At 37.5% G+C, this 26,565-nt stretch overlaps 1 protein-coding gene across 2 annotated transcripts in view; it reads left to right on the top strand.

Annotated features, from left to right (window-relative positions):
- The window catches only part of LOC135472768 (protocadherin Fat 4-like), a 38,049-nt gene that overhangs the window by 9,823 nt on the left and 1,661 nt on the right, over positions 1-26,565 (top strand). For both annotated transcript variants that reach the window (XM_064752439.1, XM_064752446.1), the window contains exons 20-67: positions 263-400; positions 597-785; positions 1,071-1,205; positions 1,551-1,742; positions 2,015-2,149; positions 2,456-2,644; positions 3,021-3,137; positions 3,335-3,523; positions 3,783-3,914; positions 4,220-4,405; positions 4,880-5,017; positions 5,287-5,478; positions 5,800-5,934; positions 6,242-6,427; positions 6,783-6,914; positions 7,318-7,494; positions 7,956-8,084; positions 8,294-8,479; positions 8,745-8,873; positions 9,164-9,355; positions 9,670-9,792; positions 10,396-10,578; positions 10,917-11,048; positions 11,385-11,570; positions 11,839-11,973; positions 12,536-12,721; positions 13,017-13,148; positions 13,614-13,799; positions 14,688-14,819; positions 15,202-15,387; positions 15,858-15,986; positions 16,375-16,569; positions 16,892-17,026; positions 17,515-17,700; positions 18,336-18,470; positions 18,886-19,071; positions 19,476-19,607; positions 20,155-20,346; positions 20,883-21,011; positions 21,369-21,572; positions 22,066-22,200; positions 22,639-22,821; positions 23,092-23,214; positions 23,763-23,948; positions 24,196-24,321; positions 24,652-24,837; positions 25,201-25,338; positions 25,718-25,909. In XM_064752439.1, coding sequence (XP_064608509.1) covers positions 263-400; positions 597-785; positions 1,071-1,205; positions 1,551-1,742; positions 2,015-2,149; positions 2,456-2,644; positions 3,021-3,137; positions 3,335-3,523; positions 3,783-3,914; positions 4,220-4,405; positions 4,880-5,017; positions 5,287-5,478; positions 5,800-5,934; positions 6,242-6,427; positions 6,783-6,914; positions 7,318-7,494; positions 7,956-8,084; positions 8,294-8,479; positions 8,745-8,873; positions 9,164-9,355; positions 9,670-9,792; positions 10,396-10,578; positions 10,917-11,048; positions 11,385-11,570; positions 11,839-11,973; positions 12,536-12,721; positions 13,017-13,148; positions 13,614-13,799; positions 14,688-14,819; positions 15,202-15,387; positions 15,858-15,986; positions 16,375-16,569; positions 16,892-17,026; positions 17,515-17,700; positions 18,336-18,470; positions 18,886-19,071; positions 19,476-19,607; positions 20,155-20,346; positions 20,883-21,011; positions 21,369-21,572; positions 22,066-22,200; positions 22,639-22,821; positions 23,092-23,214; positions 23,763-23,948; positions 24,196-24,321; positions 24,652-24,837; positions 25,201-25,338; positions 25,718-25,909 — 7,671 coding nt within the window. The remainder of the gene's footprint in view (positions 1-262; positions 401-596; positions 786-1,070; positions 1,206-1,550; positions 1,743-2,014; positions 2,150-2,455; positions 2,645-3,020; positions 3,138-3,334; positions 3,524-3,782; positions 3,915-4,219; positions 4,406-4,879; positions 5,018-5,286; positions 5,479-5,799; positions 5,935-6,241; positions 6,428-6,782; positions 6,915-7,317; positions 7,495-7,955; positions 8,085-8,293; positions 8,480-8,744; positions 8,874-9,163; positions 9,356-9,669; positions 9,793-10,395; positions 10,579-10,916; positions 11,049-11,384; positions 11,571-11,838; positions 11,974-12,535; positions 12,722-13,016; positions 13,149-13,613; positions 13,800-14,687; positions 14,820-15,201; positions 15,388-15,857; positions 15,987-16,374; positions 16,570-16,891; positions 17,027-17,514; positions 17,701-18,335; positions 18,471-18,885; positions 19,072-19,475; positions 19,608-20,154; positions 20,347-20,882; positions 21,012-21,368; positions 21,573-22,065; positions 22,201-22,638; positions 22,822-23,091; positions 23,215-23,762; positions 23,949-24,195; positions 24,322-24,651; positions 24,838-25,200; positions 25,339-25,717; positions 25,910-26,565) is intronic.

Here is a 26,565-nt window from a genome sequence, read left to right on the forward strand (position 1 = left end):
ATACTGGTGTATGTCACTGTGACAACTAATTGTTCAGTTTTTTATTTTTTCAACTAAAAAGCACTGATATGTGCTTGTTGACATTAAGGAATACATGTACATGTACAACTGCTAAATTTACATTATTTTTGACTGGAATTTATTTTCAGTAATAGTTTTCATGATCAAATGTGAAAAGTTGTTTCATCAAAATAAAATTGCTGATTTGAGAACTGAAATTTAATTATATATATTTACATATACACGTTTTTTTTAATTTCAGGCTCCTTTCAACCAGACTCAGATTCGTGTTCTTGGAAATCTGTCAACTGATGCCTTGACCTACTTCAGCTTTAACCCCAGCAATGGAGAAGTTCGTGTCAGAGCTGACCTGACCACAGCTCCTCAAAACATCTACAATGTACGTATCTTACTACATCTTGTGTATTTTCATGAATTTAATTAAACTCTTTGTAACAGTGGTGAAAAATAACAATGAATTAATGCAAACTTGTTGGTTTCTTTAATGTTTTTATGATAGATCAAAGCAAAGTTTCTCTCAATCTGTCTTTGCGTTTTGGACTGGGTTGTTTTAATGTGTTGTTTCTCATCCACAGATTTGGATTTTCATCCAAGATGGTGGCCGCCCCCCTTTGTCTGATGTGGGTGTTGTGGAAATCACAATCCAGCGCAACCAGTACCGACCTCGTATCACCTCTCAGACTACGGTCACACTGACAATCTCTGAGACGGAGTCACTGGCGAAAGTTCTGTATACAACAACTGCTATTGATCTAGACCCACCTGTAAGTTGCACTGACAAATGACATGGCACTATCGTTTTTATATAGCTTATTGTCATTAATTTTAAAATTCTAATGCCTAGTTTCAGCCTTATACTTTTGTATCATGTACACTCTTTTGGGATTCTCAGTGATGTGTTGTTGGGGAGCTCAAATAGTTACCATGCTCTTTATTAAAGGGTCTTTTTAAAAAATTGTTATGTAGTTATGTTGTTTTACCTCTAAACTTGATTTACAAATGTGTTTGAATTCATTGCAAAGCTGTAATTTTGTCCTTATTTTATACAGGGTCCTGGAGCTGAAATAAGATACTTTATTGCCCTCTCCCAATTTGGCGGAGCGCAGTATTTCCGTGTGGACCCACTGTCTGGAAATCTGACCATTTCTCAGCCTTTGACCACTGATACACAGGCCAGATATGTGGTATGTACCTATCTGTTGTTTCTCTACTGCATTCAAAGAAAAGATATCTTTTTTAGCTGTGTAAAGCACAGTGCAAAGTGACTCTTTGTTCAGGTGAGGATAGTATGTGCAACAGTCACTTGGGTTATAGACCAGGAAAGTTAAAAAGTCGTTCTGTTACATTAAAGTTAAATCAGGAGAAAGTTTCTCTGATACTGGGATACACCTTGAGAACTTTCATTGTGGTTTGCCCAGGGAAACTTAAGTATCTCCAGATTTTGTAAAATGCACAAATTCCTTGTATGATGTATGTTTGTTGCGCTATAATATGTGAGAGATGAGTAGTAACCAGGCTGTTTGTTTAAGGTTGACATCAAGGCTCGTGATCTTGGAGAGCCTTCCCTGATCAGTGACAACACAGCCAGGGTCACTATCAATGTCCTGAGGAACAATCAGGCCCCTACGTTCACCAACACTACGTATTATGCCCAGATCGATGCCACACATCCCCAGAACCAGCTCATCATCACTGTCACTGCCAGGGATAGTGATACTCAGGTACATACGACAGTCAAACATGTTTGGTACATTTACTTAAAACAAGTCCTAAAATATTGTGATACTTCAAGTGTTTTTTAGCCTGATTATGCAACTGGATATTTTTTTTTTATATTTTATTTAAGAATCTAAAATTTTGGTAATGAAAAGCAGTTAATATGATGTAATTGTACCAAGTGTGAAAATTATTTTTGCCAGCAAACCAAGAGTTTTAAGCTCTTTGAAGAAATAATTAAATACAAAAATGGGGCAATATCTTCTCTTTGTTACAGGGTAATTTTGGCCGAGTGTCTTACAGTGTTGTACGGGACAGACCGGATGCAGCCTTTTTCAGTATCCCTAATCCGAGTTCTGGTCGGATTGTCCTAGCTCAGGATATATCCCGACAAGATCTGCTCCAGTACAGGGTGAGAGAATGGACCAATTCTAAGGAAACTTACTCAGTATCATTTGTTCATAAGCTTAACTAAATGATGATATATGATTGGGAAGACAGATTGATATACAAGGACATTTTATAAAACTGAACCCTGAGTGATGATAAACTAATATTAACATAACTCTGGAATAAGCAGTCATGTGTTTCTTGTCCCTACAACATCTTTTATCAAGTGCTTTGAAGATGCAGTCTTGTCAGTTGCCCTAATATTAATCTGTGTGCTTTATTTGTATTGATACACATCCTCATCCTTGCTGCTGTGTTTCTCTTTTAGTTTGAAGTCCGTGCTGAAGATGGCGGCAGTCCACCCAAGTACACTAATGCTCTTGTCATTGTAAATGTGAATCGTAACCTGTTTGCCCCTCGCTGGGTGCGAACACCCACTCTCACGTCCCCTATTGAGGAGACTTCACGCCCAGGTGGGGTCATTGCTGTTGTCAGTGCTCAGGATGCAGATCTCCTGGTAAGTCCATCAGTCATTCCTCACGTTGGTCGTTGGTCTCAAATGTTTCATACTGAAAAGAAAATATCGTCAGACGACAAAGTGTCTCTAAGATAAACACCTTGACGAATATAATAATTTCCCTCCATACATTTGACCTCATTACAGCACCTTTATAGCTTTCTCAAATATAGTGGTTTTAAAGGGCTTGAGTCCTATGCTCACACTCATTCAAAACTTTTTAATGCTCCTTCCAGATTAGTTTTATAGTTGTTTGATATAATGGTCTTTTGTTCTTTTGATAATGAACCTTTCTGATGTTGCAAAAATAAAATGCAAGTTTCTGCTCTGTATTATATATGTTTGTTTGATGAGCAATCTTTAATTTAAATTTCAGCCACCACACAACACTGTGCGGTATCGAGGAAGCACAGATGAATTTTTGGTCAACGAAGTAACTGGAGAAATATCAGTGAGAACATGGCTGGTTGGACATTCAGAAACTACATATACGGTGAGTAAAACTCACGGAATCTGATCTTTGCTCCTGTTGTAGGCAGGTGCTGTCTGAGAGATTTCTTTAACCCAAAGAAGTCTTTATTGTGATGTTATAAAGTTGATATGTTAAGTCAGTTATCCATACTGAAATAACTAAAATACCTCTAATACAGCATCTGGCTGTAGTTATTCAACACAATTTTTCTGTTTCAGGTAAATGTGGTAGCGTATGATCTCGGTAAGCCAGAATCAAAGTCTAGTCCGCCTTATCAATTTGTCATTCGGGTCAGTCGTAATAACCAGCCACCCCAGTTCATCAATGAGCCGTACAGCAAAAATCTACTGCTTACCTCCCCTGTCGGTACATTCGTTTACAAGGTCACTGCTGAAGACAAAGACCTTGTAAGTAACACAGTTTTGGAGCTATTTTTTTTGAGCTAAAACCTAATATGTAAAACTCTGAGATAAATTTCAAGTAAAAAGAAATGCTGTAAGCTGCATAACCTGTTTTCTGTTCTTTTGTAATAGCTCGTTGTTGTCAGTTGATGTTTTTTCTGATAGTAATAAATTCTTTATTTTTCATGGGAGAGAATTTCTTTTCACTTTGCACAGTGCTTGAGATGAAGACTTTTAATATTTTATTCCTATGATTTTCCCACAGCCGCCATTTAACCAGGTGACATATTCTATCATTGGGGATGGACCAGCCACTAGATTATTCCAAATTGATGAAAATGGAGCTATCACAGTGAACAGCTCTCTCAACATTAACAACAGCCCCAACAGATACACAGTGAGTTCCACTCTCTACAATGTTTCTGCTTTGTGACTTGAATTAATTTTTTGTGTATTGATTTGTCATAGTTTTATTGACTTGCTATGTGTTCATTAACTGATGTACCTTTCATAAATTTGACAAGAACAACAGAGGTATAAGTAAATCTTTATTATCTGAATGCTCTGATGATTGGCATTAAGCCATTCAAATAATTATGTGGAGCAAGCATTTGAGTGCAAAAGAACTGTTTTAGATGTTTGTGTTTATGCTTTCTGAATGAATATTGATGTGGACTAAATACTTTAATTGAATTTGTACAGATTCGTGTTATGGCTGAGGATAGTGGGATTCCCAAACTGTCAGACGTCAGCGTTGTGGATGTGACAGTTAGCAGAAACCTCTATGCTCCTGAATTTAGACCAACTCGCTACACAGTGGAGATCCCTGCTACCAAACCTCTGGGGGAGACCATCATTAAGGTTAACGCCACAGATCGTGACACCACGGTAAGACCCTCTCTCACTTTCATTTCTGTTTTTCTGTTGTCTTGATTTTAATTATTAGCGAGCTAATTTCCAGTCTCCAATGAATGTTGGTGCTGATGCACTTTTCTATGCCAAATTACGCTGTTAAATTCTTCCGGATTTTTGTATTACACCTAAGCAACTGAAACTGTAGCTGTTTAAACAGACATCTTAGCTTCATGCAATTCACACTAGTCAAGATGATGAAGTGCGAAGATGCCAGTCCTCAGTTAATAAACAACAGCAAATTAATGGAAAGAACAGCCACTGCTGCTGTTACATATGTCACAGCATCAGAGAGTAACAAGTAAGGTAAGATGTTGTAATTAAATACGGCATGTGTAGCTTTTGTCATCCATGCAGTTCATCCATAAAGTATAATACTGATTGTTACATTTTCTAGTTGTTTTGCATGAAAGATAAACTTATGTGTATTTTTTATGTCCTTTCTTGCAGAGGCCAAGTAATACCATTGAGTACTCCCTTGTGGCCAATATCCTGACAAACACCTATTTCCAGATCAACCGTGAAACTGGCGAGATCAGCTTAAAACGTCCTATAGGAGATGAACCCAGTCAGCAGGCTGTCTACGTAGTATGTGTAGTTTTTATCACTGCTGTTAAGTATTGTTCTCTCAAAATGAACACCGATCAAAACTGTTAACGGTTAAATAAATATCTGATTATTTAATATGTAAAATGTGCTGCCTGTGACTGTAATTTGATATTTTAGTTTTACTATCTGGAGGATCAGGTAATTTTAACCAGTTTATAAAGATTTCTAGTACACTGTTGTAAACTGATAAAAGTACATGTAATAATAGGATGTTTAGGAAGTGATTAAGCTTGCATTATTTTTTTCAGATACAAGTTGTTGCTCGTGACCTTGGTGAGCCACCCAAACCAGCATCCAATTCAGCCACTGTGGAGATAACTGTCAACCGTAACAGGTTTTCTCCAGAATTCCTCAATTTGCCGTATGAGGAGTCTATACCTGTGAACAGTACAACAGGAACAGCAGTGTTTACTGTGTCTGTCAGAGATAAAGACACCAAGGTAATTGTCACAGTGGGTTATTTACCATGTATACATATAGGAGGGGAATGATGTCTGTCTTCTCAGTGTCTCAGCCAAAGATTTCATTTTTCAGTATACCCTTCTCTCCACTCCTATTTTTTCTGATACGGTTGGGTTGTGCCCCAAAAAGAACTATTTAAGGATGACCCTAGTTTTGTTAGTTGAAGTACCTGTAGTTCTGAATTTAATATACTTAGCTACTTTTTTATCTTCATTTAAATTCATGTGTTTTTTTTCTGATTTCATTTGCTTTGAATTGGAATATTTTAAACCAACAGAATGTACATGTTCCTTTTTCAGGCACCATTCAATCAAGTGACAGTGCGAATTGTGGGCGACGAGACTGCACCAAGCCTGTTCCGTTTGGATAGCCAGAATGTTGTTAGAGTTATCAGTGGTGCTGATCTTCAGAGAGACCCCACCCGAGTCTACAAGGTTGGTCATAATCTGTAGACAGTATTGTTACCTGTGTCATCGTTGTGACTTCTGATCCTGTGTTTCAGGTGATGTTTTGTAGTAATTTTTGGATGGAGCCAAAACTTGTTGAGTAGGAATTTGTTCTTGTGGCCATTTTAAGAAGTTTATGCGTTGCTGTGTTACGTGGTATAGAAGACTGTTCCTATGCATTGTCAAGATCTGTTACGGATTTGAAGTGCAAAAATCACCATTTTTTGGTTAAAACTCACTTTTTTGGTCAGACTTGGCATTTGTATCATTTTGGTTCTTTTGCTCTCTTTTCAAGATCCGTTTATTGGCTTCTGATGCTGGTCAGCCTTCTTTGACAGCCATTGCCGTGGGAACAGTTACTGTCTCACGGAACTTGCGTGCACCAGAATTCAGCCATGGTGAAGTCTCCTTGAGAATCCCAAGGAGTCAGGTGCCATTTTTGACACTTGTCAGGGTGAATGCCACAGATGATGACCAGTCTGTAAGTGAAGACGTTTGCTGATTGTTTACAGTTAATGTTAAATTTGTTTTATTTAGACCTGGATAAATAGAAAATGAATCATGATGACATCTTTTTGTTCAGATATGGTCTTTTGAACTTTTCTAACCCTTGTTCACTCACACTGTATAATATTTCAGCTAAGAAACTATTGGCTCAAGAGTTATTAAATGGGTTAGTAAATGATTTTCAAGCTTGGGGGAATCTTGTTGAAATTAAACCATTAGTCTTGTTGCATTTACACTTTTTGTACAGACCATGTATGTTTTGTAAAATCATAGTAATTAGAAGCTCCGCATCTCAGAAGGTGTGCTATTGGGTTGACTTTTCTTTGCAGGCTCCCAATAATGAATTTGAGTACCTCTTGGTTGGTGATGATAACGCTAGAGAGTACTTCAGCGTGAACCCAAGGACAGGGGAGATAATGCTGATCAAACCACTGAGCAACACTCAACAAGCTGGGTTCTTGGTAAGCCTACAGACTAGGGACCACATTATCAGCTTGGAACAAAACAGAATATAATCAAGAATATGTTTGTAGTTGTTGTGCATTATTTCTTCCTATTACATGCATGACATAGTAATTATTCATAAGCTTACATGTATTTTCCACTCTGCAGAGTATTTCTTGAAAACAAAGGGTTATCAACTTATTTATAGTTTCAGAATTTAGAGTGTACAAAACGGTAAAGTATGCTGATAAAGTACAAGTATGCTGAAAATGTAACTATCTGATATGTTCATTTCATAGGTAAAACAGATGTCCATCGTTTTCTGTATTTAGATGAAATTCAGTGTTCTCTGAGATATTTCCTTTAATACTTTTGCTTTATCCTTTTATAGTCTTTCATCATGTTGTATCTGCATTTCAGCTGAGAATTCGTGCCAGAGACTTTGGCACCCCAGAACTCTTCTCCACCGTCATTGTGCGAGTGACTGTGACAGGAGACACTGAAGTTTTCCAATTTGATCTCCCAAACTATGTGATTGTTGTCGCAGAGAATGTTAACATCTCGTATCCGGTTCTTGATGTTAATGCTGGACCAGGGGTAGGATATGGCGATTTTCTTTCAATAATTTTTACCTCTATATTTTTATTTGAATATTCTGTGAACAGCGTACATGACTTTATCTGTTTTATATTTATTTTGTGTATTGACAACATGGGGGTTCACAGATTGTTTACAATTTGTACAGATTATGAACGCTGTAGTTTCTTAAACTCAGTAACTGACTCTTGCCGAGTGGAACTGTAAGGCATAAATTATTGCTGGAAAAATGTTTTTTTAGTCATCAAAGCACAGAGGATTATTACCCTGAGCAGAAAATGTCTATACCACTCATATTGTTTGTCTCAATTTTTATTTTGTGCCTGAATTGTGTTAAAATTTCAAAAACTTTTGAAGGTGTGTGGGTATGCATGTGTACATTGGAGTAAAATACCATGTTGGTAAACAAGTTGCATGACTTATTGAATACTGTTACAGCATAGATATGGTGTTTGTTACAGACCAATGTGATATATTCCATTACTGGGTATGGCACAGCCCCTACATACTTCAGCATAGATCAGAACACGGGTGTTATCAGAGTACGCAGACAGCTGATTACTGATAACACAAACCGTGTGACCTACGTTGTAAGTATTAACTGCAGGTTTTTTTTGAGTTTTCAACAGCATAATTTTTAAATTTCTTCTGACCTAGTAGAAAGTATATCCAGTCATCCTATTTAAAAACATAACTAAATGGAGCTCTGGTTTTATACATAGCTCAAAAAATTAATTTTCCATGCTTCTGGACATTTTTTTTTCTTTGTTTCCTGTGCTAAGATTGTGTGTCATTGTAGATATTGGTGCGAGCTACGAGGCAAGTAGGAACCTCGACACAGACTGCCACAGCCAACGTGACAGTCACTGTGAGTCGAAATCCAAACCCACCAGAGTTTGACAGACAAAGGTATATCTTCAATGTGACAGATGTGTGGCCAATCACAAGGCCTATTGGTCAGGTGGTGGCGACTGATAGAGAACAGGTAAAATATCTTTTCATTGGAAGCTTTAAGACTTTGCTTGAGGAGAAACTAAAGAAGATAAAGCTGCATCTTTTTGAAAAGGGAAATACACAGATATTAAGTTCAGATTCTATCTAATGCAGTCTAAACTTGATGTAATACTTGCTGTTATGCCAATGCGTGGATAGTCTGATAAGGTAATCTAATCTAGAATTGGTGTAATACTTGTCGACATACCAATGCATGGATAGTCTAATAAGGTCTTTTTCTGTATGTTGCCTTGTAGACAATCCTGCTCTATAGCCTGATATTCCAGCCTACGAACCCAGCCAGAACCTTCTTCTCTGTGACTCCAACAACAGGCCAGATCTTCCTGAATGCCCCACTGACCACGGCCAATGTGGACAGGTTCATAGTGAGTAGCCAAACTTTACATTCAGGCAGTTATAGCTTGTTCGAATGAAATAAGGGGAAAAAGTTCATCCCCGTATTAGAAATATGTTGTTGTTCATGTATCACTGTATTTGCCTCCCCCAAATTGTCCCAAGAAATATGCATTTTTAGGTCATAAAATATTATTTATGATGTTAAAACTTTTTGGATGAAATTTTAGATCATATACAGTAATTGAAGATAAATAGTTGTTATACCATGTCATTGGTGTGAATAGAGATTTCCTTACACAAATGAGTTCTTTCTGTACAGTTCCAGATAGGCGTATCTGACCAAGGCAATCCAGCCAAAACATCCACAGCAAGTGTAATTGTCAACATCAACGTAAACAACCAACCACCAATCATTACGGGTGGTCCTTATCGGGCTAACATCTCTGCTAATCACACAGTGGGTATCTCTGGCAGTTTCATCAGGGTCACAGCCACCGATCCAGACCTTGTGGTAAGAGCCGTGATTGTCCTACTCTATTTATCTCTTTCTTACATGTTCAGTTGTACTAGAGGTAGGTTGCTAGTATCTCAGTTGATATTATTTACTGTATTGTTTAATCAGTGGCATTAATATAATTGGTAAAATGCATATCATTGTGTGTCTGAAATAAAATCAGTATATATTTTCATGCATTTTGTCATAAAATGTCATAATTCTGAATACTTCATGCTATGCTTGTTCTTGAAATTAATAAACATGCGTGTGCACATTTTGAAGCCTTACAGATGAAAATGTAGTTGAAACATTTGTAATTGTTTTTCTAGGGTCAACTTCGTTTTGGAATTCAAGGCCATGGCACAGCTCCCAGCTATTTCACAGTGGATCCAATCACAGGCCAGATCTATGTCATTCGGTCTCTGACTACAGACGTTACAAGTGTTTATACAGTAAGTACAGTACTTTTATGATAAAATTATGAGCATTGGTGTTCCATTTTTATGTGTGAACTCTTAAGCAATATTGCAAATTTTATGTCTGTTCCATATCACTGCCAAAACCCCAATTTGTTTATTGTCAAATACAAGAGAGAAATGTATGAAGCACATCCATTGTACCGGCCCATATTGCACAGTTGCTAGAGTGTCCGCTTCAGGAGCGGTAGATCCAGGATCAATCCTGGGTCGAGTCACACCTAAGACTTTAAAAGAGGAAGTTGTAACCTCCTCGCTTGGCGATCAGCATGAAGGGGATAATGCAACGACTGGTTGACTCATATCAGTATGATGGCTAGGGCGGTGCGGCTTACTTGCCTTCGGTAAGTCGTCTCAGTGAAGCAGCACTAGATAAAAGAGCAGTGGAAATCCTAACTGTGACAAGGAGGTCATATGACTGAAAAATTGTTGAGTACGACGTTAAACTCCTAGCGCTCACTCACTCGCTCATCCACTGTTGCTTCTGTTTTTACCCTTGACTATGAATTTTCATAAGTAAAGATCTGGAATCAACCATGTTGCGTTTATATGAGAGTTGTCTCCCCTGATCTATTTCAGATTGAGATCTTTGTGTATGACACGTTCAGACAGCTGGAGATATCCTCTGTGAATGTAACAGTGTATACAGACCGGGCAGACAGACCACCTGTGTTCAATCCTACCCAGTACACAGCTCGGGTCAGAGAAGATGCTGTCCAGGGCACTTACCTCACCACTGTCGTTGCCAGAGACCCTGATGGGGTGAGGAAACTTTGTAGTTGTGTGGGACTACTGGTGTCATCACACAATAGTTATGAGGCACTTCGTGTGATGATGAAAGCTAAGTTAGTTTACAGAGGTATATCGATCAGTGAAAACATGTGGCATGTGTGCATTTCTTGTTTGATTGTTTATTTTGTTTTTAAATACAAATCTTATTGCTGAGAGAGAATAGAAAAAAGGAACTAAGCGGAACTTGGCTTGAGAGATACTAAATTACAGAATATGTTGATAGTGAGAGAAGAAGTAGTTAAAATGCTCATATAATAAATCTAAGTCTTAACATAATAAGTCTAATATTCTCTTGCTCTTGTTTCCAGAGTCCTGTTAGATATTCCATTAACAGACTGCAAACTCCCAGTGGAATTCAGTCCCTTGTGTTTGTGGACCCTCTGTCTGGACAAGTGTCTGTGTCTGGCCTTATGAGAAACACCAATGGCACAAATATTTATGTAAGTACATGTACATGCCAACTACAGTTCATGCTGTTGCCAAATACATATTTGCATGTCATTATGAATTGGCAGCTTTTATGAATCAGTCCAAAATACATTTTCTACCAGAAACACGTGCTCCAATGCAGCTGTTTGTATGAGCATTTGACTTGGTTCCTGTTTTTGAATTGGCTTGATTTGTGAAGGTTTATATCTGCAACAGACATGTCATATGGCTTGACCACTTGACATCATGAACAAAAAGAGAATTCAAACAAAGCTATTAGAGACAGAGAGGATATAACTCTTTGTGTGAATTGTGTTGCACATAGTAACCTGTCATTTGTTCACCAGGTGTTTGTGGATGCCACAGAGCTGAGTGTTGCTGGAAGAACTTCGATTGTCCCTGCTCGTGTCACCATCACCCTGGACAGGAACAACTACCCTCCCACGTTCACTGAGTCAGTGTACAATGTCACTATTGATGAGACGACTCGTACAGGCACAATTGTGCTCAGGATCAATGCTACAGATAGAGATGTGAGTCTGACTAGGTTTGCTGCATCATCCAAAACTTGATTGATTTTGCAGTCATTACCTGTACATATTGTTAGGAAAATTTAAATTATGAAAAAAAAAAATATTACATACAAGTATAACAGACATTCCACTTCTTAATTTTAAACTGCTGAAGATCAGTGTAACATTTTGCAAAAATACTGAGTAGTGAGTTTACAGTGAAAAAAAAAAGGATTGTCAAATTTTTGTTTTTTTTTCAAACATTACTTTTTCTTGTACCGTTCACTAGACTGGAGACTTTGGTAAGGTCAGGTATGACCTTATTGGAGATGGTACAACACCAATCTACTTCAGCTTGAACCCCACCACAGGTGTGCTGACAGTGAAGAATTCCCTTTTGACTGAGAGGACCACTCTTTACCAGGTGTTTTGTTTGCTTCTCATCTATACAAAGAAGAGAAAAAAAAAAAAAAAGTTTTTTTGAGTGGGAGACAAATTTTTTGTAGTTTTCTGTGAACTGCAAATGGAAGACTTGAACTTTTCCAGTTTCAAGGTATAAAGACTAAATAACTTTTAGGCTTTTTCTGCATTTAATGCCTGCAGTTAATGTTTCGAGGGAACCTGTTACGATATGGCTGCATTACTGCCAAAGTGGGGCTATTAAAACCATAATCATTCTTTCAAGGGGGATTGAAAATTTTATTTCATTTCAAAGAATAATGATGTGATCAGGTTGAGTCTACAGAATGAATTACTGTGTTTGCCGTAAAAATGCAAATGAAAAGTTGTATTTTTGTATTTGTATCTTTGGTTTTAAAATGAACATGTCCAAGTATGAAATGATCATGTTGTCCTAGTAAATCTTAAAGCGTCCATCTTTGATGAATGGAACCCTTAAAATCAGGCAAAATAACTGATTTAGTTATGTTCAAAAGTTTAGATTACACACAGTACATTTTGTACATCTTTGTTTGATGTGTTTGTAGGCTCGCATCATGGCCAGTGACTTGGGGTCTCCTCCCCAAACTACCAACATTGTCGCATACATCTACGTGAATCGCAATCTGTATGCCCCAGTCTTCAACCAGAGCCTGTACCAGACCAGCATCCTGGAGGAACACCCCATAGACACCTTTGTATTACAGGTGTTAGCCACAGATCGTGATAGATGGGTAAGGATAATGTTGATCATCTCATCCTACAGCCACAAACACAAACTCTGTTAGATGACAGTGCGCCAGTCACTGGTATTTTGTGTTGAGGATTGTAGACCTTGTGAAATCCACTAGAGGGCATCTTCAGAACTATGTTAAAAGTTATAAGGATCAAGGAAAATATGAGCAATGCCATTGAAAATGCATGCTTGCGAAATTGTTTAGAGATAATACCATGTTAATGTTAAGTTTTGATTGTTGGCTAGCTAAATTTATGACAGTGACGATAATGAAATATATTTGCAATTTTCAGAGCCCTTTTAACTCTGTGAGTTATCGTCTAATCAAGACTTTGCAGTCTGACTACTTCAGTATATCTCCCGAGGGTATCATCTCTCCCAGAATTCCACTGACCACAGACCCCAACAACCCATCTAGCTACCAGGTAGGTGTTCTGACAAACTGACTATAACTCGTCAGTGGTGTAGCTCTGTATTGTACATTTGTCGTCTATATCCAGTTATACCTGAGTTTGTAACTATTCATGTTGTCCAAATAGATATGCAAATTTTAATTATGTAGAAGTAAAGTCATCTCCATACATGTTTTAACTATTTACACTGCATGTAGCATTTGATCCTCATGCCAGGACTTCAATCAAGGGATAAAAATGCAAATTCTAGGCAGTAGTTTGCAGTTTATGTGCATTCTGATAACTGTCTAACATGGATGTCTGACTTTAAGCAACAATGAAATAAATAATAAAATATGTGTACTGTAATTCTTCATCCTTTTTGCATGTTTGCAAGATGTTAATTCAGACATGTTGCGAGTGCATTATTACATGCAGACTGGTAAAACCATACTTTTTCTGACAAACGTGTGAAAAGTGTATGAACTCTGGTCTCAGTTTCAAGTGACCGCTGTGGATGGTGGTGAAAGGATCTCTCAAGACCCAGCCAATGTTAGAATCAATGTGTGGCAGAACAACCCTCCCCAGTTTACCAACCTGCCTAACACAACCACCATAGGAGCCAGCACTGGCCCCAGTGTCCCCATCTTTACTGTTGGGGTGAGAGACCCAGATGCTCCCAGGGTGAGTCTGACTTCGTTCTTTATTAAAGGAGAAGAAAATTTAAGTATCAATCAAATAACATTGAAAAGAGTATGAATTTCCTTACAGGTGCATGCCATAAAAAACATTCTAAGATGTACCTCAAGTTGATAAATTATAAATAAAGTGCGCACCAACACCCGCTGTGGGCAACTCCATTTTGCCTAGGAGGAGAATTGCCGTCGGAAACCGCCGAAGTGCAGTTCGTACATTTCCAGTAGAACTCCTCTTCCCAGAAGGGAGCGAACAGTACGGTATCCGCTTGACGATCGGGAAACCGGAATATTGGACGTAGGTTCCGAGTTTAACGAACAAGCCGGCAGTTTTAATGACTCGCATTTGCTAAGAGGCAACACACCCCCAGCATAAATTACAGGGTGTTAAAGATGGAGCATGCGATGGACTCGGCGATTTATGCCAGCTTTGCCGTATTCAGGCTTTGCGTGCATGGTGAGGAAAAATAGCAAAATTATGCAGCAGGCATCACCAGATAGAAAGAAATGTGCTCTTTTCAGCCTATAGTGTCATGTTTTTAAGTTTTCTTCTCCTTTAAGATATACCATCCTCTTATTCACATGTATTTAATGAGTGATAAATAACTGGTTGATTCTTCCTGGGGTTAAATAATTTTTTTCATTGTAAATACTATTGAGCAACAGTGTCATCCCCATTCAATAGGTGTTCCAACATATCATTTTGTTATTTCCACCTAGTTTCTGTTAGAACTCTTGTTGCACTTAAAATTGATACTTTTGGTTCTAGTTTTTGACATTTAACATTTTATTCCACTATATTTTTGAGTACTTTATGATTAAATGCAACAGTAAGATTGGTAGTTGGATAATGATAATCATCACTGTCTGCTTACAGAGACCTCATGGTGAGATTAAGGAGCTACGTTTGGATGCCCTGAGTACCGGGGCTGGAGTTTTTGCTATTGACAGAAATGGTGTGATAACAACAACAGCAAACTACCAACGGGATCAGCGGGAGAGCTATGTGGTAAGAGGATTCACATTTACAGTACCGTGGTTCTAAGCTCATGAAACAACATGCTGCTTTCTGCATGGTATGCTAGAAAGCTTATTGAAGAATTAGTGTTATGCTTGACCAAAATATAAAATATACCTTGACAGTAATTGCTCAGATTTATGAGAAATTCAGTTTTGCACTAAACAGCAGTTACATAAATATTCAAAAATTAATTCTTTCAGAGAATACAATCTGTATTTCATTAACAATCCTGAAAAGTGCCAAGGCTAGTTTTCGTTCACAGAATGGTTAATTTGTGATCTGTCTTTGCCCGCTGGAAATGATTGTTGTTGATCGATGATAAATGTGTCAAGAAATAATAAGCGTAATATGTCATTGTTTTATCTTTCAGCTACGTGTGATTGCTGTTGACAACGGTAACCCATCCCTATCAGCCTCTGCCACACTATCCATCAATGTACGCCGTAACCAGTTCAAGCCCGAGTTTCTGAACTTCACTTACGAGACACAGGTGCTGGAGACTCAGGATCTGGCTGTGCCCTTCCTGCGACTCTCTGCCCGAGATCAGGACACTGTGGTGAGACAAATCATTTCTCTGTTACATCATACATGTAATTATCGTTACATTATTCATGCTTTGTTTGCAAAAGCTCTACAGTCTAATTTGCACCTGCTTACATGCATCACCAGTATAATTTATGTAAAGTTGGAACACATAAGATTAGGATTCATAAAAATAATAATTTGTTGGGAAAAAAACCCGCAGTGTAATTTATGCTGACTTCCATCATCAGTGTATGTTACAAAATAAAACTAACTAAGACTGTCAGATATAAAATAATAATTATAACTAATACTAATAAAAGTAATAATTCTAACAGACTGCTCATATGAAGGAAAAATAGGGCGTGATGGGAAATTTTTCTTGTTATTGCAAGTATGGTTTGTACTTTGACCCAGTTCAGAGACACCCTCTGGTTAGTAGGCAGAAGATCGTACTCCTGATATAATTGTATTAATTTTGATGTTTGTTATAACTTTTGTCAGCCTCCGTTTGGGGATATCTACTACACAATCGAGAACAATGATCTGGCCAGACAGTTCTTCATAGTGTCATCTCAGGGGATAGCTGTGAGACAGCCTCTGACAGAACTCACCACTACTGACAGCATTCAGGTAAGTCGATTCATCAATTTGTAATTCATGCATTTGAAGTCCCATTTTTAATCTAACTTAACCTTAAATGGGGTACATGTGTACTTTAATTTTGGTCCTAGAAATGTTATTATTAGATAACAATTAATTATCATTATTACAGGTGAATTGGCACACAAAAGTACTTTCAAGAGAACATTGATAAATTATGATACATTTGATCTTGCACTCTTCAGTATGTGTATTTATTTGAAATCCTGGCATAGGATTTGTTCGCCTTGCTTTATCAAAGTTGTCAGGTTTGAAGATTTAAGTGTTCAGTACAGCAGTAAAGAGAAATTATGATTACAAATATTAGACTATGGTTTATCTGTGAATGATAAAATGTTGAAATTTTTTGCCTGTACAGTTTAACCTTGCCATCCAAGACGGAGGTAATCCACCTCAGCGTGGAGACAGACAGGCCAGTGTAACCATCAACATCATTAGAAACAGATACACACCCCAGTGGACCAACACGCAGCCCTACGACCGCACCCTGGCCAGGAATGTCTCAGTTAACACCCCTGTTGTCACTGTCCAGGCAACTGATGCTGATCCTAGTGTAAGTAACCATAGTTAATCTTGTACACTTGAAAAACTAACAGGGTCTCTACTTGCTTAGCACATGTAGCACACCTAAGACAATTAGTTACATTGATTCATGCAAACCAAATTAGATATGCCTGTGATTGATTATAATGCATTATTTCACAGTGAATTAAGTAAATAAGCTGTATCTGTGTTAGAATGTGTATGAAGACAGCAATTATTTTGCAAGTATGTCCATAAATTGAAATAAGCATAGGCTTTATCTGTGGATTTAGACAGCAAACTAGTTACCGTAACTGTAGTAATTGAAGTGTGATGATTTATCTCCCTTATAGAATACACCCTTTGGCACGGTGCGATACTACCTCACAGGAGATGGCCCAGCCCCAGCCTATTTCAGGATCAACTCTGTGACTGGTGTTATAACTGTGCAGAACAGCCTTAACCTAGTGGCAAACACAGAGTTCAGGGTTTGTAACCAGCACAGCTTCAGTGGTCATTAATGTGTGATTCTTGACATTTTGTCAGAATTCATTTTCCCCAATCTTTTACTTTAAGGATACATAAAAAGCTTGGTTTATATGGAGTGTATTATGTGGCTTAACATTTAGAAGTACAACAAAGTTTTCCAGCTTTCTTTTTGGGGCATAAAAATAATTTAAACTACATTTTTCGCTATCTCCCGGTGATCTGTTTGGAAATTAAGTAGCCTTCTGTGGTGACATCATGGTGGTAGGAGTTTGTTGGGGGGAGAGTCCAGGGGATGCTAACCTGGTCCCGTATTCCTGGAATTATCATCATTAATGTCATTGTGGCTACATGTATATGTGTTGAGAGTGTTATTTTACCAAGCACCATGTAGTTTGGTGTTCTTGCTTTTAATAAAGGCCATACCTAATGATTCATTAAGTACTCGCTGATTTTATGTAATGTCTGATTTTCTCACCTGTGTGTTCAGCTGAGGATAGAGGCGAGAGATGGTGGACGACCTTACAAATTCAACACCACCATAGTGACTGTGACCCTACAGCAGAGCTCGGGAGCCCCAGAGTTTAACCAGACCTCGTACACAGTATATGTCAGAGAGGACCGACCTGTTGGTTTCGAGTTCCTCAGGCTCTATGCTGTCACTCAGGGACAACAGGTAATCATCCTACATGTGTTCTGCACCCATAAAACTGATTACCATTATATCTGCTGAAAATTATTAAGGATGGCATTAAATAACAATCAAATAAAGATTACATTCTGTCATGTCAAAATGACGCCTAACTTTCCTAAATGACAAATAGCTTATTGCAAAACCTTCAGTTTAGTGAAAGAAAGAATCATATTGCCTTTTACATAAATTTGCAGTAATTAGTCTCAAATACACGTACTGAAAGGTCTTGATGATCCATTTGAAAGGGATACAGAATTGATGCTGATTGACTGGTAGTGGAGATAGGATTTCCTGTGTTAAACCCTGCAGTCTTGATCACGCTTGGATAAATGTGTCATACCTAAAATTCAGCTTAGGTTAGGCTTGCCTTGCCTATCTCTCACATCAGCATGTCAGATTCAATTCTCTCTCTCTTTACGGAGGAAGATTTTTTTGTCGTAATTTGTTGTTTCTGGCCTTCCAGAAAATCATCATTTCGTTTCGTTTTTGTTAAGGCTGCAGGAAATATAAGTGTATTTTTTCTTTTAATAATATGTATGTGCAAGTCAGATTGTAACAACATGTGCATGAATATAAAAGTTTTTTTGTCATTAATTCGTGTGCCATCACTCTTACAGCCCCTTGACTCTTTCCGTTACACACTGCGGGAAGGGAACTTTGATCCAGTGTGTTTCACCATCAATGAGGTGACAGGCTGGGTTCGTGTGAAGGCTTCTTTGACTGTGTCACCCTGTCTGGCCTCTGTTCACTCTGTGAGTTTTAGATAACTTGTAACACACTTGAGTTTCAGATCACTTGTAACACACTTGTTTTGTCGTGTTAGAATATTTGACTAGTAATTGAAGTTGATCTTCTCTTGACATCTTTAGTCAGTCAAATCATTTTATTAAATAACACATTTGTGTGATAATATGAAAAAAAAAAACGTATTTGAATTGCAAATCTATTGATCGAAAGCTGTGACCTATAATGTTGAAACATTATATAAAATTGGTGTTGGCTGTGATTTGAAAGTTTGTCATCAGGTACCTTGGAGAGACAATTGGTGCTTTTAAGTAGTTTTAAACCTGATTTTTCAACAAACCTAAACATCACTAGCAGTTAAATGAATTCCTCAGTAAGTTAGCCATGTGACACTGCATGACTGAGAAAAGTTTTCACTTTCAGTTACGAGCTGTAGTGAGTGACAGGAACAACCCCAGTGTTAGTAGCTCTGCATCTGTTAGGATTGTCCTGCAGAGAAACATTCATAGCCCAGAGATACTGAACCTGCCCAACAATGTCACCATACAAGTCACCCAGAGCACCTCAGATGTTATTTTTACTGTCCGTAGCCGAGACACTGATACTGTGGTAAGTATCATAATAGTGGAACTCTCCTGCTGTGCTATTCAAAACTTACATACAGCAAAGCCATTTGTTACTTCCAAGTTCTGAAATGTTTTGAGCTGAAGAGTCACTTTGCTGGTTTATCTGGAAATAATATATTTGTAATGACAGAAAATACATAAAATATCAAGTTTGAAATCAGTATTTATATTTAACAACGTGTAAATTTACGAATTTGGATTCTGTTGCGTACAAATTATTATTTTTTTTTTTGATGGGAAGGTGAGGCTTGTACCTGCTTAACATAATATCTGAACTTAATGATCAAGCTTCAATTCTTATGAACTGCGAGAATTATATGCATTTACTTTTAAATTTCAAAATGTATGAAAAGTAACAGATGTGACTATATACTTTTAACTTTGCAGATTCCTTTCAATCGAGTCCGATACTCCATTATTGGTGATGGTCCAGCAGCTACCTTCTTTAGGATTGATGAGACACAAGGCTTTGTCTATCTGAGCAGAGCATTAACTAACCAGCCTAACAATGCCTACACAGTGAGTGTGCCTGAAATATCTGTCTACAGCTGAAATATATGTGTAAATAAAGGCGAGGGATATTTCAGTTTGTGCTAATATTTTCTAAACCATATAATTGTATAAATGTGAATGAATAAGGAATACAACCAGGCCCTTAATGTTTTGTTGTGGTAATTGTCAAAACATAGCGCTACCATGCAGATGTTCTGGTGTGGGTGCATTATGAAATTTATATGCCAGTTGTACCAGTTTCCATTCATTTGACTTCCAGGTATTATTTCCATCCAAATAACGCCTAGAACAGGATATCATTTTCCTCCATCAGATGTTTCAGGTTTTTTTTGTTTTTTTTTTTTAAGTTAATAAATGTGGTTCATGTAATCTCCAATTTTGTTTAATAATACGTATCTTTATCTGACTATGAAACTAGGAAGTACCTACAATAACATATATGAATGCTGTCTGTACATGTAACAAGTTAATGATTCAGTATGATGTTGACAGGAAGGCTCAAGTATTATATGACATCCAGGATCTGTTTATTAACATCTTTCTCGTGTAACAGGTGCGGATACAGGTTAGAGATGGGGGTACCCCAGCTAAGACAGCTGAGGGTGTACTGATGGTGTACATCCGCACCACCACTTCCCCGCCAGTCATCCCCGCTGACCAGCTGAACCTAGAGGCTACCATCCTTGAGACCCAGGAGCTCGGAGTCATCTTCATGCCTAACCTGAGGGCCACAGACAGCGACCCGGTAAGGAACTACATGTGGTATTCCATTTATGCCTTAACAGTACTTAGGTGTTGTTCTCCCAGGGAAAGCAAGTTGCTCTATTAGACTAATGCGTGATAGATTGTATTAAAGGTTTGAGTCATATAAACATATAATACCTCACCAGCAAGGTATCAAACAGTTGTACCACCTGAAATATCTTTTATTATTTTTACTGGTAATTTTCCTTGTTTCTTTGTTTCTCTCTGTTGTATTTACATTAATAGATTGGTATAATCTTTGGGTATTGAAATTGTATGCTGTATTCGGTGATAGTTGAGAAAAGTGTCGCAGTTTTGCATTAAGCGCATTTACTTTACATCTGTGCTGTCAAGGATATTATGACAGACACAAATTACAACTATCCTGTTGGATAAGACAAAGGCATAGGTGTAATTTATTGTAGCATAAGTTAATAACATGAAAAAATTATACTTTTGAAAATATGATGATAAATTGTCCCCAGGCAAGGAATTTAATGATACCCCTAATTTTTATTTTTTTATATTTTTGTCTAGCCACCAGACAACATAATCTACTTTGAGGCTGTAGGAAACAGCCCTGCCCTGAATTTTTTCAGCGTTGGGAGAGATGGCTCTATCACTGTGAGACGATCGCTTACATCTGACAATGCTACAAGATACGTGGTGAGTGCACCACTAGTAACAGACACTTGCACATGTGCAGGCATTTTACATGACATGTATGTGAATCTTGTTGGGGTGCATTTCAAAATTTACATTCAAATTTGTAAGTCACTTTCTATGCATTAGGCTTATTAAATCACACCTAAAACTTGTGGAAAAATGGTTCTTAGAACTGTTTGTGTGTTGTGATATATGTATGCAACAGTGGCAAATTTGGTTTCTTATCTCCACAGCAAACACCTGATGAAGACTGGAAAAGGCAGGCACCGTGTTTTCTGTAAGCTTAAAAGATGCGCTAATGTACTGTGTTAACCTTGTACATGTTTTTATTAAGGCTGTACATGTTTGTTTAAACAGTTCTCAGCTAGGGCCTACAATGAAGGCCCCCCTCGTCAGTACAGCACGCAGACTTCCAGAATCACCATCAATGTGATCAGGAATGACTACTGTCCACAGTTCAGCTCCCCTCAGTTTAGCACAAACATCAACATCACCAGTGGCCCTGGCTCTGTCCTCAACTTCAGAGTGGTCGCCAGTGACAGGGATTCCTCAGACCCTCAGGTTAGTGTATTACACAGTATATCACTTCTGCATTAAATATGCTTATATTTCATTTACTCTCTGATTTGATGAGTTAGAAAATATGTGTTAAGGACAAGGTTTAATTAAAAATGAAATTGTACAATATCCATCATTCATAATTGCATAATTCTTTTCAGTGCGGCATTTTATTAGCTGCTTTTGAATTAACGTGCGATAGTACGTTTGTAGTCTACAGCAAACCAAAAATAAGTTTCATAGGTTTTGCTCATTTTGAGCTGTGTAATTTTTGTGTTAGATCATAAGGCCAAAGTTAGTTAATGATACCCCATTCCATGCTTGATCTGGAAAAGTTTTGTGATCATCACTCAGTAAATAAAATTAGGAGGGACAGCAAAAACACAGCATCATGATGATCAGCATTAATAACCAAAAGAATAAGAATCAAAGTCACATTGCGAGTAATACTGTGCACATTATAACTACAAATACGACACTAATTTTGCTTTTTCAGGGACCCTTTGGTGATGTGACATACAGTGTGATAGGAGATGACTTTGCTCCTACCTACTTTGATGTGACCCCTCAAGGTAACATTCGTGTGAGCTCCAATGCCGATTACAGACAAGATGACACTGCTGTCTATAAGGTACTTTCTCTTCAGCAATATATTTATAATAATAGATGAATAAAACAGAAGGAAGGTGTCAGTCTAACTATTTTTAAAATATATAAATATGCAACTGTATATTAAATGAAAATATAAACTGAAACATAGTTTTCTTCCCATCTGTAAGAAAATATGGCTTTTTAATATTACTTGATAATAATTATCAAATTTCAGAAGATAATGTTACAAATCAAGTACATACTAATGTATTTTTAATTAAACAGTGGTTTTATTTCTAACCACTTAGCATATCAAAAGGTTTGCATGGCTTTCTTTGAAGTGCAGTTCTTACCCCAAAGGTGGACTTCTGTCATTTAGGCGTGAAATAAATATGTAAAACATCCCATTCCTAACTTGCTTGATGCTCATTTACATGTACATGTTATTAAACTCTGTGCTATGATTGTGTGCTCACAGTTAAGAGTCCAGGCCAGTGATGGGTACTGTACTGGAGTGACAGTAGTCAGTATTCTAGTACAGAGAAGTTTGGTTGCCCCTCGCTGGAACACAACTGCGTCTGTCTATGATAGGACCATCCTGGAGATCTACCCTCTCAATACACCAGTTCTCACCCTCTATGCCATCGACTCAGATGTTGGGGTAAGTTGGGGTATATATTAATGCTTATATAAACCTATTGTTAATCAGTCACACAGCACTGGTAAATGAAAAGGAAAAACATTCTTGCCTTATTAGCATGACTTCATTAGGACTTTATAAATATCTTCCAGCGTGTTACATTTGAAGTAAAATTGCACAGAAGTAGAACCTTATGTGGAAATATTCTGCTACCATAATCTTATCAATCTTTTTAATCTTGGCTATAACGAGTGATTCAGCTGAGAATTAACTGTTTTTTGCTGTTTTCAGGCTCGAGTGCGCTATGGATTTGCTCCTAACTCACCCAATCAGAACCTGTTTGACATTGACGCTGTGAATGGCGGCATCTTCTTGAGGAGATCTCTGGTTGGAACCACAGAGAACTTATACACTGTAAGACAACATGATTTACCTGTGGAAATGCTTCTCTACTAAAGCACTCCTTACATTATGTTTATGTTCATAAACTGTACTTGGAATGAAAAATTCCTGAGTATGGTGCTTAACACCAATCAAATGAATTAAAAGTTTACATATGGGTACTTTTACATGTGGTGCAAATGCTAGATTTTGATATTTCTATGCATATTTTCCCACCAGAATTCATATCTATTTGAAGAAAAACCGTTTCATAGATATTTTTCTACTTCATTGTGGATTTGCATATCAAAAAAAAAAATTGTTTAATGAGTGTAAGGCTTTCATTATGAACTTATCATTAAATTTATGTAATGCCAATTTTGCGGTGCTCATTTAAGCATATGCTTTATTTAGTGTACACCCCGGCATCCTCCACCCATAAAATTGACTGCTGTTGTACACCTAGAAACTTTTTAAGTGTAGCATTAAACAACAATCAAATAATTTGTTATCTGGTGTGCATTCCAGTAATCTGTTTTCTTTCTTATGTTGTGGAATACTTTGACATAATCTTGTTGCAGATAAATGTGCGTGCCTTTGACAATGGTAACCCACCACTGTCCACACCTATACAGACAGTGCGTATCAGAGTGATCAGGAATGTAGCACCATATTTCCCACAGCGGGTATATGAGGTAGAAATCCCCGCCTCTGTGGCACAGAATGCTCAGATTGCTACAGTAATGGCCAGAGATAACAACACCAGGGTAAGAGCCAGAGAAGTGTAGTGTTAATAAGATAAATAAATAAATGGTGTGTGTCAGTGTCAGGGACAATTTCCACCACAACTATGTGGGCACCTACAATAATACCATATGTTAACTAGGTCTGCTCAGTAAATTAGCCTGAATACATTTCCTAAGTGAAACAAAGTATAATGTTAAGACATTTATTCTTACCTCTTGCTCAATTTGTTATGTCATGGTGTTTAAACTAGTGGGTTTTTCATACTAGGTTCCCTTTAGCACATTGTCTTATGACATTATTGGGGATGGTGTGGCTGCGACTTTCTTTGGTGTTAATGGTGGGAGAGTTTTCCTGCGTCAGAGTTTACCAAGCAGGCCAGAAAATGTGTACTATGTAAGTACTTCTCCACATCTCAGTAGACTTTGATTATGGTACTAGTGAACATGTATTTTGGCTAATATTGGTATCATCATCAAAAATAATATTCTAATAATGCTCAGAATTATTGTTTGGAGTGTGAAATAAATGTATTGATTTTAAGGTTCATAGTTTTGTTTTAAAGTGTAAAATCCTGTAATATATAAAGAACATCTATCTTGATCTAATTTTAATTTTACTTTTATCATTACAAGTCACGTATGTATCTATTGAATACTTATGTAGATATATGCCAGGTGTAATGAAACAGATGTGTTGTTTATTCCAATTTATTGAATGTCGCAGGTAAGAATCCGTGTCCAGGATGGAGGGTCACCAAGATTGTCAGATGTGGCTGTTCTACAGGTGACAGTGAATCAAAACAATTTCCCACCTGTCTTTTCTCGGCGCTTATATAACCTCACGGTCATGGAGAACAAACCCCTGGGTGAAGAAATCATCACCTTTAATGCCACAGACCCAGACAGAACTGTGAGTATTGTCACTAAAATCTTTGACTTGGTCGTTCTGTTCTTGTGCTATATTGACGAAGTATTTCAGTTTGGCCTGTAAAACTTTCAGAAACACATGAAGGCCTAAAAAGTACACCTTTGAATTCATCAGTTGTTTTGATAGGAATTTAATCAAACTTCACATAAAAATCTAAGGTGGATAAGTCAATTAGAAAAATGTGTCAAAACTTGGAAGAATGTTAAAATTTTGTGAAAAACAGTAGTTTAGCAGAATTCTTCTGATAACTGATTTGCTGTTCATTGATATTGTCCATACAACCTAATTTTGTATTTTATTACCATTTCTGCTGTCCCTGTATTCATATTCAGTCTTTTTCCACAGGCTCCCAGTAACACGGTCCTGTATGAGTTGTCTGGAGATTCCACCACAATGTCATACTTCGGCGTGGACTCTACCACTGGTATGCTCTACCTGAAGAAACCTCTGTTTGCCGACCTCAGTAACAGAACACAGTACAGGGTCAGTTCATGTTACTTTTTTTTTGCATGTTCTTTATTTGCGACAAATGTTGATAAATTGTTTTAACCTGAAGGTGGCTCATGGTGATGTGATACCAGTTTGATGACTACTTATTTGAAATGGTTTAAGGAGAATATATACTCATATAAAAGATTGAGGTTTTAGAGTATTTCTTCTTTTATTTAAGCTCAAAGTCGATGTAAATCTCATGGCTGTATATTGTTCATCCCTTTTTATACTGTATTCTCATTATTTCTCTGTGTGCCTAATAGTTACTGGTGTTATATTGAATAACTGTTTACATTTAACATAGTGTAACTTTTAAGTTCAATTTGAGCTTCACAAACTCAATCCTAATTGTTATTTATGTTGTTAACAGTTCCAAGCCACTGCTTATGACATGGGAAACCCTCGTCAATACGCGTCACCAGCTCAGGTCATCGTTAACTGTGTCCGCAATGAGTATACCCCAGAGTTCCTTCCCTCATCGAGTTACTTTGTTAGATTTGATACAAATGTTCCTGCCAACTCTGTGATTCAGAGGGTGACTGTTCAAGATAGGGATACACAGGTGACTTGTCTACATACCACTTTAATGTCTTCCTTAAAATGTGATGTTGTAAATGTATGTTACCGCATACATTTCTAGTTTAACCATTATCCAGGCATGATACATGTACTTACACCACAGTTTCTCAAGCATAAGCTGTTGTCTGATATCTTGCTGGTAGAACTATGGCAATTTTTTGTCACATTTTGTGGAAATGTCAGAATGATTGTTGTTTAACCCCACATATTTACACCATATCATGGCGACTCAAATGTCAGAATGATTGTTGTGTACAGCCACATATTTACACCATATCATGGCGACTCAAATGTCAGAATGATTGTTGTGTACAGCCACATATTTACACCATATCATGGCGACTCAAATGTCAGAATGATTGTTGTGTACCGCCACATATTTACACCATATCATGGCGACTCAAATGTCAGAATGATTGTTGTGTACCGCCACATATTAACACCATATCATGGCGACTCAAATGTCAGAATGATTGTTGTGTACCGCCACATATTTACGCCATATCATGGCGACTCAAATGTCAGAATGATTGTTGTGTACAGCCACATATTTACGCCATATCATGGCGACTCAAATGTCAGAATGATTGTTGTGTACCGCCACATATTTACACCATATCATGGCGACTCAAATGTCAG

Source organism: Liolophura sinensis, chromosome 1, assembly GCF_032854445.1.
Source record: "Liolophura sinensis isolate JHLJ2023 chromosome 1, CUHK_Ljap_v2, whole genome shotgun sequence".
NCBI lineage: Eukaryota > Metazoa > Mollusca > Polyplacophora > Chitonida > Chitonidae > Liolophura > Liolophura sinensis.